The sequence below is a fragment of the Portunus trituberculatus genome, chromosome 18 (assembly GCF_017591435.1).
Source record: "Portunus trituberculatus isolate SZX2019 chromosome 18, ASM1759143v1, whole genome shotgun sequence".
In the NCBI taxonomy this organism is placed as follows: Eukaryota; Metazoa; Arthropoda; class Malacostraca; order Decapoda; family Portunidae; genus Portunus; species Portunus trituberculatus.
Window position 1 is genome coordinate 11,003,350 of NC_059272.1, and position 20,492 is coordinate 11,023,841.

At 38.9% G+C, this 20,492-nt stretch overlaps 2 protein-coding genes across 5 annotated transcripts in view; one reads left to right on the top strand and one right to left on the bottom strand.

Moving 5' to 3' along the window:
* LOC123505334 (copine-8-like) overlaps positions 1–1,292 on the bottom strand; it is a 36,418-nt gene extending 35,126 nt beyond the window's left edge. The window contains exon 1 of one of the 2 annotated variants that reach the window (XM_045256529.1): positions 1,086–1,292. The gene's annotated coding sequence lies outside the window, so the exon portion shown is untranslated. Of the gene's footprint in view, positions 1–824 lie in introns of both variants that reach the window. The other variant, XM_045256530.1, reaches the window with a different exon arrangement.
* Positions 1,293–1,445: 153 nt separating this feature from the next.
* The window catches only part of LOC123505335 (S-formylglutathione hydrolase-like), a 35,925-nt gene continuing 16,878 nt past the window's right edge, over positions 1,446–20,492 (top strand). The window contains exons 1-5 of one of the 3 annotated variants that reach the window (XM_045256531.1): positions 1,446–1,577; positions 16,734–16,818; positions 17,214–17,272; positions 19,175–19,303; positions 20,202–20,391. In XM_045256531.1, coding sequence (XP_045112466.1) covers positions 1,493–1,577; positions 16,734–16,818; positions 17,214–17,272; positions 19,175–19,303; positions 20,202–20,391 — 548 coding nt within the window. In that variant the 5' untranslated portion in view covers positions 1,446–1,492. The other 2 variants (XM_045256533.1, XM_045256534.1) reach the window with 2 other exon arrangements.

Here is a 20,492-nt window from a genome sequence, read left to right on the forward strand (position 1 = left end):
AACTATAGCAAAACCAAAATGTATTAACCCCTAAGGTGAGGCCGATAATCCCTCCAGCACTGCCATATATCACTCATTACTTCAAAGAAAACAGAGTAACAGTTTTTCGTTAAATGAAGAACAGTTACTCTGTTTTCTTTGAAGTAATGAGTGATATACGACAATGTCGTGGGGATTAACGGTCTCATCTTACGAGCCAGTACATTTTGGTTTGACTATAATACTAACCCTTCTCATTACAGGAAAAAACGAATTTTAATTACTCTCTCTTTGATCCAATTTTCCACCACATATACCAGATATGAATATTATCTTGGCATGAAATATTCTATGATTCACAAAAGTAACTTCAAATCCTTTCTTTCTTTCTTTTTTAGTTTTACTTAAAACCGACATTTTTATAAGGTAGATTTTCAAATATGTAGCTGATATCACTTTCACTCTCTCTCTCTTCATTTGATGTGGGTGCAATATAACAAGGTATAAGATAAACTACGCATGTGTGTGTGTATATATATGGGCAAGCAGAGGTACACAGTTTCTTTCTTCATTTATTCTCTTAATCACATTTCACTTTAACAAAAGGAGTTATCAGTCACTAACATATTTTGAAATTTAATTAAAAATATAAAATAAACTAAAGCATAGGTTACATGTAAAAATTGAATTTGAGGGCAATACCTTACACATAAAATACATGAACAATGACAAAGCATCAAAAAAAAAAAAAAAATGGTTGTGATGTAGAACATCAATCACTTCACAACATATCTCACTAGAAAAACGTAGGCCACATCATTGGTTGGATGAAATTATAAACTGACCTTAGATTTTCTGTCCCAGACGCTTCCCCAAGCATAACACTCACTGCCCACGTGACATGTGTTACACAACATGAGAATGTGGAGTTTTCCCAGAGTAAGGACTACCCAAACTAATCTCTTTAATCACGTTTTTTTTTTTTCGGCAAGAAACTCTTCAAATTTAAGCCCAATCAGTTAAACGAGTTAAGTTTGATGACAATGGTGAAAATAAATGTCTTTGCTAGGCACACACATAAAGTAATGCAGGGGCGGCCGTCTTACCTCTGCCTTGCGTTGTGTTGTGTTTATGTCTACTCTACTAATGGCGCAATCGCCCGTCTTATGATGTTGACTGTCCCAAGGCCACGCCTCCTCTCATCATCACCATTGTCATTGTTTCCTGATTACGGAGGTAATAAAGATACTAGAAAAAAGGTAATATACAAATGCAATGTATTACTTTAATTAACATGAACTATTAGACGAGTGGAAAAATAAATTATAAAAAAAAACTGCCTGACTCAGAAACTTAGGGAATAGGGATAGGCGAGTCAATAGATAATAATAGTGACAAATTAATTATTAAAGTGGCTGTCCTTCATTCCATCAGTATATATCCTGATAACGAGATAAGATGAATATATCCATACTGATATACCGTAATAAAGGCTTAATTTTCCAACAACTCCATGATTCATCCTTTCATTGCGCTGCAGCAGTGCGTGTCAACATCGAGAGCTTTCAAATTGCTTCTTGGAATACTGTGTAACTCAGGTAATGATTTTTCGGTAAAAAGTTGAGAACAACTTTGAGGTGGGGCAGGCTACGTGGAGATGCGGCCGCGATATGTAGTGACAATATATCAACTTTGTTGCTATGGAAATTCTTGTCTTATCATTTGTACCCTTCACTAGCTAAGCGCCGGCTTCGTTCATTAGTGAGGAGCCACTTTAGCGTGAGTTTTGCAGTCTTGTCAAGCAGAAAGGCGTATGTGATGTAAGGGTTAGACATTAGCAGCTTCCTTTAGGATTATTGCTTACGTACTTTATGAGATAATTGACTAACCTAACGTAACCAAACCTAGCGTATCCTTGCTTTGGGGCAGCTTCCTCCACCCCTCACAACGGTTCTCTTATAGCTTAAAAGTCACAATATGCCCTAACTCTACCAATACCCTCCTCACAATACCTTAACGAGAGTCCTGGCTGGTCCTCTTCTCGATTGCACTCGTACACTGACTTGCATCGCAGGAGCGATGATTTCCCAGTACTCAAATTCGCAACCTTTACAACTAATGTCACTGGTGGCCATAGCTCAACTGCGCACACAGTTCTCTGTGCACCTGTCTGCCCAGCTGTGCCCCGCCTTCGAATACATATAGCAAATTCCCATTGGCGCAGCTTGTGGTGTTAAGAGGTGGTGGCACGTTATGGGACAAAAGTACTATAGACACAATAAGAATCCTATTCACTAGTTACCCACAAACCCCAGCAATAAACAAATGCAAGTCAGTGTACTGCTTATTTCCGAGTGTGATGGAGCTCCGTGGCTTCATCAACGTCATGAAATTTGTAATGAAAATCATGTAGACTTTTTAATGGGAATTTTTTTTCATTTTACGCAAAAAATACGCATTTCCGACGCATTTCATGTAGCATGTGAACCCTACCACATAAAACCCCGCATTCCCACCTGTCCCCAAGCTTGTTGGGGGTGGAGGGAGAGTATGGGCAGAAACTAGAATTATACCGGCTTGTGTCTTGTGACATGCTGTGGCACCATATGAAGTGAAATATTATTTTGTTTGGGAATGATGGATCAGCAAGGATCCAGGTGTGTTTTGGGTATTATTGTACTCTTACAGCAACAGCAACATGGCTTTTGTTACCCTTCTCATCTTATATATAGAGCTTTTTATTATGAGTAATTGGAACCCATACATACCCATCAAATTATTTATAATGTTGATAAGATTTATTTTTAAATCTACCACTTTTTGGGGAGAGCAAGCGACACCCACCCATGTGATGGACTGTCGGGCATTGAGAAACACCATTACACGTGTTTGCTTGTGTATTGTCACATTATTTGCGTACGCGTGAAATTGGTTCTATTGTTTGAGCATGCAGCCACTAACCAATAAAAATAATACAGAATAAAGTAGTCAATCAGAGCAGTTTGTGGAGAGAAGTGACTCAATCTACAGAAGAATTCTGAACGGGCAGGATATCGCCTTGATTATATCCATTGTATCAGCAGATTTTACAAAGAGAAATTAGGTAATGACTTGATCATTTCTTAGCATTGCCAGTCAGGTTTGGTTAGGTTAGGTTATATATGTTTAATTGTGTTAGATAAAGTTATTTTGTTGTGAGGAAGACAAATCAGTGGTGCAAGTCATCTCAACTAGGTTACATTAGCTAGGTTAGATTAAAATTAGGGTTAGGTTAGTTTTGGTTAAATTGATAGCCTAAAATAGGGTGGCATAATCAGTGATGAGCAATGTTGGCAGTGATTAGTAAGAGAAGGAGGGAGGGTAGGTAATAAAAAATAAGTACTGATTTGCGACAGAAACAAAGTGCAGATTCAATCAAAACAGGTTGAAATCTCCGTGCTATAATGGATATTATATCTTTGTATTCATATACGATCACGCCATGAAGATCACCTTGATTCCGTGGCAGTGAGTGATAGTGAACTACTACTGAAATACTGCTTCTCTCAGCATGAACTTTTTTCTTTGCAACTTCATCTGGCAGAGGAGGAATCAGTGGGGCATGTAATTCTCACATACTTACTTAGTTGGATTTAAAGGGTCTTCCTCACTCTTGTGGTGGTACACTGCTGCTGCCAGTCAGAAAGTTACTTTTCAGAAGAGCCATCTGGTCCAGCACAGAGTTAGAGGCTGCCCTGCAGTAAGCTGTGTAGCCTGGGACAGGAGGCTCATCTGGCACCATTCGCAGAAAGTGGTCCAATGCCTTATCTGGACACTGGGTAGCCTGGGGTGTCTCTGACATATTTTTGGCAGGGCATTGAAAAGTTTGGGGCCACTGTATGAAAGACTGAGGTGAGGAGGGTCTTGACTCTCCCTGGGATAGAGGACGGAAAAGCCCATCTTTCACGTTAGCGGCCTGAGCGCTCGTTATTCTTTGATTTCAATAGCATGGTGGTAGGGTCAGGCACTTGCTCCTTCAGTATCTTCCACACATACGTGTATATGGCCCTATACCACTCTCTCCTCTTCAGTTGGGAATATAGTCCAAATCACTGTAATCTCTGCCAGTAGATTAGTTAATTCATTCATGCCTCTTATTTTCCTGGTATAAGCTCTTTGTACTGACTCAAGCTCTTGTATGTCACCTTTTCTGGGGGTGACCAGAGCTGACTGCAATAGTTCAGTATTGGTTAGTCAGTAAGTGAAGTAAAATCTGGGTATGAATGAGACTTGCATGCCCCACTGATTTGTCTTTTGTCAGATAAAGTTCGAAAACTTCGTGCCTAAGGAAGCAGGTAGTTAACTGTCACTCAGTGAAGGGAACGTTTGGAGGAGGTAGTAGACACCACCAAAACGATAATTTACTCCCATCAAATTTATAATAGCACTAGTTCAGGGGGTGCTGTGAACTTTCCATTAAAGCTAGTTGTGATCTCGCTGAACATTTCCCTTTGTATTTACCTAGTTATATTTATCTAGTTGTAGTTTTACAGGGCCTGGGCTTTATGCTCGTGTGGCCCCGTCTCCATACCTACACTTATCCAATCTTACTTTAAAACTATATGCACACTCGTTGCAGTCACTACTTCTTCATTCAAACTGTTCCACGTCTCAACACATCTTTGCGGGAAACTATACTTTTTAATATTTCTTACACATCTTCCCTTCCTAAGCTTCTTACTATGTGATCTTGTACTTCGACTGGCATATTCTTCTCTCAGGATCAGATACTCATTGTTCACTTGGTCCATTCCGTTTATCAATATATAAACTTGTATGAGATCCCCTCTCTCCCTTCTCTGCTCCAATGTTATAAGATCCATAGCCTTTAGTCTCTTCTCATATGTCATCCCTTCAAGTTCTGGGACCATTCTTGTAGCCATTTTTTGTAGTCTCCAACTTCCTTATGTGTTTCTTTTTGTGAGGGGTCCACACTACTCCTGCTTATTCCAATCTGGGTCTTATTATAGTACTTATCAGTTTCTTCATCATTTCTTTGTCCTTGTAGTGAAATGCTATTCCAATATTCCTTAGCAAATTATATATCTCTGAAAATTCTATCAATATGGCTTGCCGGTTGATTATTTTCTTCTATCGTCACTCCCAAATCGTTTTCCTTTTTTACTTTCTCCGGTTCTACACCATCTCCCATCTTATAGATTCCCACTGGTCGTCTTTCACTCTTTCCCATTTCCATGACATGGCTTTTGTCCACATTGAATTCCATCTCCTACATTTTACGAGTACTCCATTCCCAGATCTTATTTAGGTCTTCTTGCAGTATTTCACAATCCTCTTTTTGCTTTATAACTTTGCACAGTTTTGCATCGTCAACAAACAGATTTATGTAGTTCTTCACTCCTTCTGGCATGTCATTTATATAAGTGAGAAAAAGTATTGGCGCCAATACTGACACCTGTGGCACTCCGCTTTCTACTGCTCTCCACTTGGACTTCATATCTTTGACTACCATCCTTATTTCTCTCCCCCTCAAATAATTTTCCATCCATCTCAATGTGTTTCCTTTTAAACCACCTTTCTCTAATTTCCACAGTAACGTTGCATGTGGCACTTTATCAAATGCCTTTGTTAAATCCAAGTAAATACAATCAACCCATCCCCCTCTCTCTTGTACCCTATCAACTATTCTAGAGTAGAAACTCAGTAAATTTGTTACACACGACCGATCTTTTCTAAAGCCAAATTGGCTATTTGATAATGATTTGTTGTCTTCAAGGAACTCGATCCATTGTTTCTTTATTACTTTTTCACACATCTTACATATTACATTAGTTAGTGATACTGGTCTGTAATTTAGAGGTTCTTCCTTCCTTCTGCTTTTATATATGGGAACTACCTCAGCTCTTTTCCATTCTGCTGGTACTGTTCCATTTTCTATTGAGCATTTTATGATGTTGTATATAGGACTTGCTAGTTCTTCCCTACATTCTTTCAGTTGTCTCACAACTCAAGGTGGCAGTCACAGCCTTTCCTCAAAAGACAACTCGTCTTCTTTACACAAAACTACATACACTTACCACACACACACACACACACACACCCTTCCCTTGAAATTCAAAATTAAAAATGGCAACTCCAAATCCAGCCTCAGAGTCCCCTTCTGGGGAGGGGACCGGAAATGTCCCCAGATCAAACTGCTTTCTCGGTGGCAACATAAAATGTCTTGACACCTCCCTCTATTTTTTCTTCATTAACTTCTGCAACATTCACAGTCATAGATCTAATTTTCAATCTATAGATGACCATCTCTCCTCTTCTCCTCATCGAAAATGCAGCTGTCTGAGGCAACCAAAAGTAACCCATTCTCTGTTCCCTTCTACTTTCTCTATCCTCATTTTCGTTCCAAAGCTGGATGTTGCATCTATGTACACAACGACTTAACCCCTTCGCGCCGGATGTTAAAAAAGCCCGCCTGTATGATATACAGGTGGTAGTGCCGCGCGCCCGAGCGCAGGAAACTCGTGCAAGCTTGTCATACTTGTCGTCTTTGTGTATTATGCTGCTATTTTTTAGTCACTATATCGCCTTCGAAGAGGGAAGTGGACGCTTCTCTCTTCAGAGAAAAAGAAAGAGAGAGAGAGAGTGACATTTGCTAATATTTTAGACACAAGCGGGACGCATGTAGCTTATCTTTGGAGAGGAAGAGGGGGAGGGAGGGAAGGGAGAGGGAAACGAAGGGAGGAGAGAGAGAGAGAGAGATTAGAAAATTTGTTGTTTTTGTATTTGTATTTACCTAATTGTATTTACCTAATTGTAACATACGGGAAAAGAGCTATGCTCGTGTTGTCCCGTCTCCATATCTATTAATGTCCAGCTTTTTCTTAAAATCATGTGTGTGTGTGTGTGTGTTTTCACGAATGTTACAAGGCGGGACGCATGTAAATTATCTTTCGAGAGGGAGAGGGGGAGGGAGGGAAGGGAGATGGGGAGGGAGGAAAGGGGGATGAAGAGGGAGGAAAGGGAGATGGGGAGGGAGGGAATGGAGAGAGAGAGAGAGAGAGAGAGAGATGGGAACAGTCTATGCCATTGGGTAATTTTAGACACAAGGTGGGACGCATGTAGCTTATCTTTAGTGATTGGTGGAGACAAGGATGGTGGGAGGAGCACTAGGATTTTAAGGACAGCATACGGCGTGTGTAGTTGGTATCCAACACACTATACGGGACAACTGAACTGAAGAAAGCTCAGAAAAGAAATATGACGCCTACGTAGGCATCACCGTATTTGCTACTGGGGCTTCATGACGCCTACATAGGCGTCACCGTATTGAAGGGGTTAACTTGCTCTCGTGCCCACGCTCTGGAATCTTCTGAGTTCTCCGCCATCTGGCTTCGACTCAGTAGCCACTCTCTAACTAAATTTATTTGTGCTGTCTATCTCTCCCCTAACTCCTCTGACTATAGTAAATTCTTTGACAATTTAACTTCCAAAGTGGAGTGCATTCTACCCCTCTACCCTTTCGCGGACATCTCCATCCTTGGAGGTTTCAATGTTCACCACCAGTTTTGGCTTTCATCTCCCTTCACTGACCATCCAGGTGAACTAGCCTTGAACTTTGTTATCCTCCATGACCTAGAGCAACTAGTGCAACACCCTACTCGTATTCCTGACTGTCTTGGAGATACGCCCAACATTATTGATCTTTTCCTTACCCCTAATCCTTCTGCTTATGCTGTTATTCTATCTTCTCCGTTGGGCTTCTCAGATCAAAATCTCATATTTGTATCTTGTCCTATTTCTCCAATTTCTCCTCAGGATACCCCAAAACAGAGGTGTCTTTGCCATTTTGCCTGCCAGTTGGGGGGGACCTGAGGAGGTATTAATCTGATTTTCGCTTGAATGATTACTGTTTCCATGTCAGAGACCCATCTCTGTGTGCTGAATGCATAACAGAGGTGATAGTGTCTGGCATGGAGGCGTACATTCCTCATTCTTTTTCTCAACCTAAACCTTCCAAACCTTGGTTTAACAGCCTGTTCTCATGCTGTACATGATAGAGAGGTTGCCCACAAAAGGTACTTGAGCCGTCCATCTCCATCTGAATCTCATGCACTTTATATTTCTGTCCGGAATTATACCAAGTCTATTCTTAAACTTACCAGTCTCATAAACAGAGAATGTCAGAATCTTTCAAACTCTAACCCCCTTCATGACTTCTAGCATCTGGCCAAAAAACATCTCCAATAGCTTTACTTCTTCAACTTTCCCTCTTTTTATATCATCCTGATGACACCATTGCCATCTCTTCTGTATCTAAACCAGAACTTTTTCTCAAACCTTGCTAATGACTACACCTTGTATGATTCTGGGCTCGTTCCTCCCTCTCCTCCTCCTTCTGAGTATTTCATGCCTTCAATTGAAGTTCTTCATAATGATGTTTTCCATGCCCTCATTGGCTTAAACTCTCAGAAAGCTTATGGACCTGATAGGGTCCCTCCTATTGTTCTCAAAAACTATGCTTCCATGTCTGCACTCTTCCAACTATGTCTATGGACTTTTACTGAATAATGCACAAACTTGGTCACTGATATGGGGCAATACACAGTATTCACTTGCATCAGCTGGACTTGTTCACAACTACCATCTATTGACCATTTCTGGAAGTGTGTGAGGCACGGATTGTTTGAATTCAATTTTTGGCCGTCTGGACTCATATTATTAAATTATTATCTGGACGCTGTCCGTATTAACCAAAATCCAGATAAACAAGGGTCAAGTTTTTTTTTTTTTTTTTTTTTTTTTTTTTTTTTTTTTTTTACGGTAAGGCTTATAGCGCCTGTAGGCACACTTGAAGAGTGTATGGGAAGCGCTGTTCAGCTTCTGCCTATTAGTGGCGCAGGCAATTTTATTTATAGTGGTACCCATATTAGGGCCCATATCACTGCCCAAGCTCATCTTGGGTGTAACCACCTAGAACCTGGGTATCATGGTGACATGTAGGTAACTTTAAACCACTCGACAAATGGCAAAGTGTTTTTAAGACTGTACGTGGTGGGATTCGAACTTACGCATGGACGTCTGCCCGATCCCACACTCACCACCTTATCCACTACGCCACCGCCTCCCTATATATATATATACACTCAACCCTCGAAACAACGGACCTCCCATCAACAGATTTCAGAAACTACGGACAAATTCTGGAGTCCGGTTTAATCTATGGACTAATATTAAAATGCGCGCGATTGTCGGTTCCCGGCAAATTATTGTCCGGTAAACTTCGTTTTCTGTATTATTAATATTTATTAAACTGACCATGCTCATGTAATTTATTTCAGGTTATTTGTTGTACTTAATGCTCTGTAATGTTGCTTCAATGATTTCTTAATGATTACACAGTATTTTACGTACATTTTATACAGTTTTTTACGTACTTTTGCAAAGAACGGACTTTTGCAATCTACGGACAGGGTCGTGCACGCATTTGTCCGTTGTTTCGAGGGTCGAGTGTATATATATACAGTAAGTCCATGTTTTACACTAGTTTAGTATACGATAAATTCGCAGATACGATAATTGACAATTACTACCATTCTTTCAATTTACGAAAAAAAAAAATTGCACTTACAATATTTGAAATTCCCGCCGCCTATGATTGTGGCGCTGCACTGCGACCAACAACAAACCAGTCACTTTCGCGCCACCACGACAAATAACAGTGAGACTGCTCGTTGATTTACTTACATTATTCTCTGCACTGAAGACCAATTCCTGTCCAAAATGTCACTGAAACGTAATTTGGATCTTGGTGAAGAAGTGGGTAAGGTTAAACGAGCCAGGAAAAGTTTAACGTTAGAAACAAAGCTTGATATAGTCAAGAGAAAAGAACTTGGGGAAGGGTTGTCAGCCATAAGCCGTTACCTGAATTTACCACAGTCAACAGTTGCTACTGTTTTGAGGAATGCTTCAAGTGTTAAGGAGGCAGCAGCTAATGCTTCAAGCCTGCAGGTAAAATTAATGACAAAATATCGGGAACCCATTATGGATCGGATGGAGGGTTTACTTAAAATTTGGATAGACAGCCAAACACGCCAGCATGCCCCACTCTCGTTGAGCCTCATTTCAGAAAAGGCCCTGTCTATTATTGAAACCTTGAAGGTTGAGATGGATATGAAGGATGTGCAGTTCAAGACCAGCAAAGGCTGGTTTGATCGTTTTCAGCATTGGTCCAACCTACATAATGTCCAGTTTGTTTACTTTTTTTGATTGACTTTCATACTGAGCTGGAACGTATTCCTATCTAATACATGTTAAAACTGGTTCGGTTTACACTAATTTTGGTTTACAATAGCTGTTTGAGGAACGCATTTCTAGTGTAAAGAAACTTTAACATCAGAGCAACCTCTTGCCGCGAAATGGCATCCATGAACGCTTGGAGGGACGGTAACGAGGTTGCTCTCAGTTTGCTGGAAACACCATCTCTCAAGGTGGTGTTACTGTCTTATACAGGCAAACCCCGCTTTACGAAGGTTCACACAATGAAATTTCGCTACAACGAACGTTTCCTTTTACTACCACCTGCTCATTTAACGAACATGAAACTCACTTTAACAAAATTTTATTCAGGTAATTTTTTCCAAGTTTGAAAACCCCGCCATATCACGCAAGTCGACAGGCCTTTGAATACACCAGCACTTCTTGTGGACAAAACACACATCACTCACTCCCTTAATTCAAAACAATAGCAGGATCAGCATCAGCTCGTCTTTCCTCGCTCTACCTGCCACCAAAATCCACTGCAATGTCGCCTAGCATTGCTAAGAAGACAAGGAAGTCTCTTACTCTCGAAGGGAAGCTAGATATTATTCACAGACACGAGAGAAACGAGAAAACAATTAGCATTATTGCTTCCCACCATGGCTTGACTCCATCTACTGTCTACCATTTTCAAGTCAGCAGACTCTATTAAGAAGGCTGGTGAGATCATATCTTCCTTGCAAGCTTAAAGAACCACCTGCAATGGATAAAATGGAAAGCTTGTGGAAATGTGGTACATAAGTTTTGTATGTGGTACAATGATGCACTCTTTGTTTACATTCCACAGGTTGCCAGCTAGCATATTTCCCACTCCACTCTCCCTCCCTTCATAAATTTAAGATCATCGACATTATAAAGTTACTTACATACATACACTAGTTACACTAGTGTACATTATAATGACTTAGTCTTAAATTAAACTGCTTAAATGTTTAACTTCATAATTTTTACTTTCATTAAACCTTTTACTGTACTATGATGCACTCTCGCTTTGTTTACTCTCAAGGGAAGTTCAAGTCAGGGGTTAAACTTGTTATAATTGGTTCGCTTAACGAAAATTCGCTTAACGTAGTGTTTTTTAGGAACGTAACCCCATCGTTAAGTGGGGTTTGCCTGCATATGCATTTATGTTCACAAAACATTTCTATTAGCTTTTTACAAACCTTGCCTTCAAGAAAGGATTGTTTTGTAATACATAAAGTGAAATCTTACATGGAATACCAAAAAATAAAGCAGAGATGAGGTCGGCCAGACGGCCACAGACGAGGCAGACTCAAAGCGACTCAGCCACTTCTTCTTTTTGTGACCCTTTTAGCTTGTGTGTTGTTTTCACCATGATATTTATGTTTCCACACCTCTATTGCCTGCTATAATGGATATCATATCTTAGTATTCATATACGCTCATGCCATGAGGATAACCTCGACTCCGTGGCACTGAGTGATAGTGAATTACTAATGAAATACCACGGTATTCATATACGCTTATGCCATGAGGATAACCTCAATTCCATGGCACTGAGTGATAGTGAATTACTAATGAAATACCACAGTATTTCATTAGTAATTCACTATCACTCAGTGCCACGGAGTCAAGGTTATTATCATGGCATGAAAGTATATGAATACTAAGATATAATATCCATTATAGCAGGCAATAGAGAAGTGGAAACATAAACACCGGGGTGAAAGCAATATGCAAGCTAAAACGGTCACAAGAAGAAGAAGAAGCGGCCAAGTCGCCGCTAGTCTCCGCCTAGTCTGTGGCCGATCTCATCTCTGCTTGATTTTTTGGTATTCCATGTAAGATTTCACTTTATGCATTACAAAACAATCCTTTCTTAGGGGCAAGGTTTGTAAAAAGCTAATAGAAATGTTGTTTTGTGAACATAAATGCGAGAATGTGAGAGAATTTGTACGTAGCTCCTGTAACTTCCAATGACTCAAATGACATCATAAAAGTAGTGGTACACCGCTGGCCCAATATGCTGCCAAACATATATATAATTTTTTTTTTTCCCATGTGGTATGTTGGGGACCAGCCCAGAAGGCATCCCCCCCCCTATTTCCATTATTTCCTATGGGAAAATTACGTCCGCTTAACGAATTTTCACTCTACAAACAGCTTTGACACCCCTATCCTGTTCGTTTAGCGGAGTATTACTGTATATATATATGTATATATATATATATATATATATATATATATATATATATATATATATATATATATATATATATACAGGCAACCCCTGCTTAACGAAGGGGTTACGTTCCTAAAAAAAAAACTTCGTTAAGCGAATCGATTATAATGAGTTTAACCCTTGACTTGAACTTCCATTGAGAGTAAACAAAGCGAGGGTGCATCATAGTACAGTGAAAGGTTTAATGAAAGTAAAAATTGTGAAAAACCATTTAGGCTGTTTAATTTAAGTCATTATAATGTACACTAATGTATGTATGTATGTAACTTTATAATGTTGATGATCTTAAATTTATGAAGGGAGGGAGAGAGAAACAGGAAAGACACTAACTGGCAACCTGTGGATTGTAAACAAAGGGGGCATCATTGTGTCACATACAAGACTTACGTACCACATTTCCACAAGGCTTTCCATTATATCCATTGTAGAGTCACGAGTTCAGGTGGTTCTTTAAGCTTGCAAGGAAGATACGGTCTCACTAACTTTCTTAATAGAGTCTGCTGACTTGAAAATAGTAAAGACAGTAGATGGAGTCAAGATGGTGGTGAGCAATGCTATTAGTTTTCTCGTCTTTCGTGTCTGTGAATAATATCCAGCTTCACTTCGAGAGTAAGAGACTTCCTGGGCTTGTTAGCAATGCTAGGCGACATTGCAAGGCATTTTTGGTGGTAAGTTGAGCAAGGGAAGACGAGCTGTTTCTGACGCTGTTATTGTTTTGAACGGGTGGAGTGAGTGGTGCGCGTGTTGTCCACGAGAGGCGCTGGTGTATTTAAAAGTCTGTCGGCTTGCATGATATAGCGGGGCTTTCAAACTTGGGAAAAATTACCTAGATAAAACTTCATTAAAGTGGGTTTGGTGTTCATTAAACAAGCAGATTGTAGTAAAATGAAACCTTCGTTGTAGTGAAATTTCGTTGTGTGAACCTTCATTAAGTGGGGGTTGCCTGTATATATATACAGGCAACCCCCGTTTAACAAAGATTCACACAACGAAATTTTGCTACAACGAAGTTTTCATTTTACTACCATCTGCTCGTTTAACGAACACCAAACTCGCTTTAACGAAGTTTTATCCAGGTAATTTTTTTCAAAATTTGAAAGCCCCACTATATCACGCAAGCTGACAGGCTTTTGAATACACCAGGAGCTGCTGGTACTAAGGCCTGCCTCAGAAAAAATCCTGGGACCCCTATAGAATAAAGATTAAGATCAAGATCAAGCCTCTCGTGGACAACACACTCAATATTCACTCCCCAGTCAAAACATAACAGGGTCAGCAGCAACTTGTCTTCCCTAGCTCAACTTACCACCAAAATGCCCTGCAATTGGCCTAGTGTTCGTAAGAAAACCAGGAAGTCTCTTACTCTCCAAATGGAGCTAGATATTATTCACAGACACGAGAGAGGCCAGAAAACTATAGCAGTGCTGGCCACTATCTTGACTCCATATTATACTGTCTCTATTTTCAACTCAGCAGACTCTATTAATTAAGAAGGCTGGTGAGACCGTATCTTCCTTGCAAGCTAAAAGAACCACCTGAACTCGTGACTCTACAATGGATAAAATGGAAAGCCTTGTGGAAATGTGGTACATAAGTTTTGTATGCAGTACAATGATGCGCACTTTGTTTATATTCCACAGGTTGCCGGTTAGTGTCTTTCCCGTTACACTCTTCCTCCCTTCATATAGTTAAGATCATCAACATTATAAAGTTACATACATACATACATTAGTGTACATTATAATGACTTAAATTAAACTACCTAAATGTTTAACTTCATAATTTTTACTTTCATTAAACCTTTTACTGTACTATGATGCACTCTCACTTTGCTTACTCTCAATGGAAGTTCAAATCAGGGGTTATACTTGTTATAATCGGTTCGCTTAACGAAGTTTCGCTTAACGAAGTGTTTTTTAGGAACGTAACCCCTTCGTTAAACGGGGTTTGCCTGACCACGACGGTCCCCCCGACGGCCCCATGTTTACCACGACCGCCCCACACTACAGACCACAGCATCCTTTTTTTTTTTTTTTTTTTTTTTTTTTCTCCTTAAGATGGTTTTAAATTATACTTGTTAATAGAACATCTTATACTGCGACAGATTGTATTAATAAATCAGTCGCTCCCCACCCCCATCCCTCCCCCTTCTTCCTCATCCAGTGATAGGTACTGTACCCGATAGTACTGTACATGAGTGCTTACTTTTAATCACTGCAATAATGTTATCGTGTAATGTTTATCAGTAAATTGCATACTCGTTGATACAATCTGTCTTAAATGTAAGATTGCAAAACATAATATTAAAACATTCGGTATTTCGCCAAGTGGCACCTCTGGCTGCTGCAGCAAGCCAACAACAGTCGTCATCACCTCATAAAAAAACACTATGGACTATCACGCGCCTCTCAGAAATTTTAAAATCATCTTACGAGTAAACACAACCTTAAAATGCATATGTGTATGTAACATTTTCTGCTTAGAAATGCATGTTCTCTCACCTCTTTCAATATTTACAGAAAGTCGTGTTACACCCTGCACTATATGCGGTGTACCAATATGTTATGGTTTTAACATACTACAAAACACTATCTCAGGAATGCTGAATTGCCATCCGCGGTTAACGTGTTAACATAATGAAAAAAATAAGAGGACAGTAACCTAAAATTTGGTGTTGGGTCGTCACGGTAAACATGGGGCCATCGGGGAGGGCCGTCTTGACCAGGAAACGACTTTGAAGGATGTGTTTCAAAATAAAATAATCTTTCACTGTACATATACATTTTGCATTAAACACATTTCTATTATGCTTATTAATGCTTTTATTAATAAACTTACAAAGACATAAAAATGACCATGAAAAAAGGAAATGTTTAAACAAAATTATTTTATTACCACCTTCCTTTATTTTGCTACTTCCTCCTCTGATGTGTCATCATCTGTCTTCGATTCTGTTACTTGACTTGGTGTGTGCAGTCTGAAGAAGCTTGTTATCGATTGCTGTTTTTCTTTGAGAAGAACCTCATAGCACGTCACGTTTTCCATGACCCCTCTGATGATGGCGGTACTTCTTTCAATATTTGGGTCATTTTCTTCAAGAATTTTCATTGACTGTGCCAACAAGCCCTTACACTCAGACAAGTTGGCTGCTGTGAGGGCTCTCTTGGGTGTATCACCGCTAACTGGAGATGCAGAAGGGCACTTGGGAGCCATGGTAAAAACTGGACTCAAGAGAGGGAGATGTTGCCACAACCACGCGTAGGTGAACAACGAGGCTACTTGGAGCGCGGCCAGAGAGTGCTTCCATGAGATGATGAAATCTTACCCTAGATTTTTGTCGATTTTATCCTAGATTCGAGTGTTTTACCATAGATTGTCAAAGTTGCCCATTAATTGTTGATTAATGCACTCTTATCATACATAAGTTTAAATATTGCCCCCCCTACCCCCAAACACACACACACACACACACACACAGGACTACACACTACAGCCACTACTGCGACTGCTCTGTGTGGACTCGTCATAGCAAGTGACTGACTCTGTGTGTGAACTGTGATTTAACCGTCCGAAGGTCCAAAACGTTTACACGTAGTAGACAGGTGAGTGGAGACTGGGGAGAAAGGGGTTCGGGGGTGAAGGGATGATACAAGTCACGGGGATGATTGTGTACATGAATCGAACATGAAAGAGAACCAGCCTGCCACCAGATTGGCACCATTCCAAGCACACCTATCCATAGGACAGCAGATTACCCTAAAATTACCCTAGTTTTTTGCATAACCCTAAACACTACTCTAAGAAGGATCCAATTACCCTAGTTTAGGGTATTTTACACTAAAATGGAAGCACTGCAGCCAGGGTGTGAGGGAAGCGGGTGGCAGGAAACAGCTAGCTAGTGACACCTTGTGGCTGCATTTCTGAACTAAATCACCACGCAAATTTTAACTTTTTTGAGACCGTATAATTCTGAGAAATTCGTACAATGTGATGAATAACCCCTATTTTTGGACACTGTATAACTCTGAATTTGTATAAAGTAAATTTGTTTAAATTGAGGACTACCTGTATATATATATATATATATATATATATATATATATATATATATATATATATATATATATATATATATATATCTCTCTCTCTCTCTCTCTCTCTCTCTCTCTCTCTCTCTCTCTCTCTCTCTCTCTCTCTCTAAGGCTTGCTTATGACACTTGCTTTCTTATTACAGCACACCTCAGTATTATGGCATCTATTACTGAAGAGAGCTCCAACAAATCTTTCGGAGGATGGCAGAAAGTGTACTCCCATGACAGGTGAGTTGTATGGGAGACAATAAGAATCTGATAAAGCATGTATTGATATCATATGTGGTTTTTTACTTCTTTTTTTTTTATCTGTCACATCATCCTCTTCATGACTTCATGTTTTCTTAAGAGGCCATCTTTCAGTTCTGAGATTTTTAAGTTCTCTCTCTCTCTCTCTCTCTCTCTCTCTCTCTCTCTCTCTCTCTCTCTCTCTCTCTCTCTCTCTCTCTCTGATGGATAAAGATTTGATACCGAGATATGCTTTACCTTCACCCTTTTGTGATTTTCTAAGTTGTTGGACAAAGAACCATATTGAAGAATTGCCACAGATTGTATTATCTGACTTGTTTGGATACAATGATGAGGTTTTAATTGGATTTATCTATGCATTAAACATTTTTCAGCAAAGAACTTGGCTGTCGCATGAAGTTTGGAGTTTTCATCCCATCTGAGGCTGAAACAGGTAAATATGAAAGCAGAATCATATATCTTTTCAGTTCCTGAATTCAGTTACAGTCATATTTTTGTGTTTCATCATACTGTGAAATATCACAAATGTAGCCCTTGTTTGAAAATGTAATTTGCAGTAATTTTTTGAAATTTTCCACTTCAAGTATAGAAGAATACTATAGTGAAACTTGCTCTTAATTTGCACTAAAAATCTAACACAGTGTGAGTAGGAATGGAATGTACCAATAACCTGTCCTAATTAGTTAATTGGTAACAACCTTCACATTTGGAACTATATTCATGCATATAAGTAATTTTATTTTTTAAGTATTAGTTTACTATCTCAAACACAATTATAGTAATACTCCGCTTAACGAACGTTCGTTTAACGAATTTCCGGTTTAACGTAATATATAAAGTTAAACCAAAAGTCCGCATAACGTACAACCACATCCATTTTAGCGAATTTTCTGGGTTTGAATTTGCCTGGTGAGGGACCGAACTTGGCAGTTTCGCTGTGATTGTCTGGCTCCCTGCCTCTGTCTCTAGTGCTCCTGGAGCTTTATCCAAGATTCTTTAACAACGTCAGAGCAACCTCTTGCAGCGAAATGGCATCCATGAACGCTTGAAGGAACGGTGACAAGATTGCTATCAGGTTCCTCTGAGGTTGCTGGGAACACCACCTCTGGAGGTGGTGTTACTGTCTTATATATGCATTTATATTCACAAAACAACATTTCTATTAGCTTTTTGAAAACCTTGCCCCTAAGAAAGGATTGTTTTGTAATGCATAAAGTGAAATCTTATATGGAATGCCAAAAAATAAAGCAGAGATGAGATGAGCCACATACGAAGTGGGAGACTCACAGCCACTCGGCCGCTTCTTCTTCTTCTTGTGACCCTTTTAGCCTGCATGTTGTCTTTCCCCATGATATTTGTTTCCACTCCTCTATTGCCTATAGTGCTATAATGGATATCTTATCTTAGTATTCATATACTCTCATGCCACGAGGATAACCTTGACTCCGTGGCACTGAGTGATAGTGAAATACTAATGAAATACCGCAGTATTTCATTAATAATTCACTGTCACTCAGTGCCATGGAGTCAAGGTTATCCTCGTGGCATGAGCGTATATGAATACTAAGATATGATATCCATTATAGCAGGCAATAGAGGAGTGGAAACAAATATCATGGGGAAAGACAACATGCAGGCTAAAAGTGTCACAAGAAGAAAAAGAAGCGGTGAGTCACCGCGAGTCTCCCGTTTCATCTGTGGCTCATCTCCTCTCTGCTTTATTTTTTGGTATTCCATTAGATTTCACTTTATGCATTACATAACAATCCTTTCTTGGTGGCAAGGTTTGTAAAAAGCTAATAGAAATGTTGTTTTGTGAACATAAATGCGAGAATGTGAGAAAATTTGTACGTAGCTCCTCTAACTTCCAATGACTCATATGACATCATAAAAGTAGTGGTACAACGGTGGCCCAATATGCTGCCAAACGTGTATATATATATATATATATATATATATATATATATATATATATATATATATATATATATATATATATTTTTTTTTTTTTTTTTTTTTTACCCATGTGGTATGTTGGAGACCAGCCCAGAACGCATCCCCCCTATTTCCATTATTTCCTATGGGAAAATTACATCCCCTTAACGAATTTTCGCTCTACGAACAGCTTTGACACCCCCTATCCTGTTTGCTAAGCGGAGTATTACTGTACCATCTTTCTGTCTATTATCGTTTTCCAAAGGTGTGTGTCATGCCTCTGCATCAGGATAGGGAAAGATTCTGTGAGTTTTCACCATTTGTCAATCAAGTAACTGATACAAGATTGGTGAATGCATTGGTAGATGATATGTTTAATTTATGTACACTTTTCATTCAGGCCCTGTACCAGTGGTGTATTGGCTGTCAGGACTTACTTGTACTGAACAAAACTTTGTGACCAAAGCTGGTGCCCAGCAGCATGCAGCTAAACATGGCTTCCTGGTGGTGGCACCTGACACCAGCCCCAGTAAGTTTGCTGCTTACAGATTCACCCTAAATTCCAGTGCATACACTACCCTTGCTTCATTATGATGTGTATATTGTTGTTTTATGTGGCATTCACAACTTATCCACTTAATTAAACTTATGTACATGTTTATTTGATTTAATTTGTTTATTGTATATTTTTATTTTTGTGTTTAATTGATCTATACTTTATATTTTGATTTTATTATTGTTATTATTATTATTATTATTATTATTATCATTATTATTATTTATTTTGTTTTTTTTCATGTTTTATGTATTTTTTATTTATTTATTTTTATTTATTCATTTATTTTACTTCAGTTTTATTTTTTATTCTTTATTTTATTTTAGTTTTTTTTATTTTTATTTATTCATTTTATTATTTTTTTTTATTATTTATTTATTAATTTATTTATTTATTTATTTTTATTCATTTTTATTTATTTATTCATTTATTTATTTGTTTGTATTTTTATGTACCAACTGTATCTTGAGACATCTCACTTTTCTCTGGGAAGCTTCAAGCAAGTGAAGGTCACAGCAGAAATACCCTCAGGATATTTTGTCTATGCACAAACCTTACCTACCATCTCATGCCACTTTCCTTTTCCATGCTTACTTATGATTATTGTTCTCAGTATACACTCTACACCATATGATACTCTTCTCTATTGATTGTAATTAATTCTTAGCTCCCAAACATCTTTAGAGAATTTTTGTCTTCATCCATCTTACCATGCTCATACTCTTAATATAAACAACAGTAGTTTTTCCTCCCATGGCATTACTTTTAAACTACTATTATTGTTTGATTCTGCCAGGAATATCATCTTGATAACACATTTTATTTAAGAATCAGTAATATCATATAATGAGTTAATTCTTGAAAACAACAGGAGGATGCAATATTGATGGAGAGGAAGACAGCTGGGACTTTGGTACAGGTGCAGGATTCTATGTGGATGCGACAGAAGAAAAATGGAAAAAGAATTATCGCATGTACTCCTATGTCACCCAGGAGTTACCTGCTATCATTGCAGAAAACTTCAAAGTGGCAAGTGACAAGGCTGCTGTCATGGGGCACAGGTAATCACATCTTAACCTCTTTATTTTGTTCTTTCCACTTGGCAACGAGTCTTTTTAAATTCCATTAGAGTGTGGTTATGGCAGAGCATAGTCCACTCACA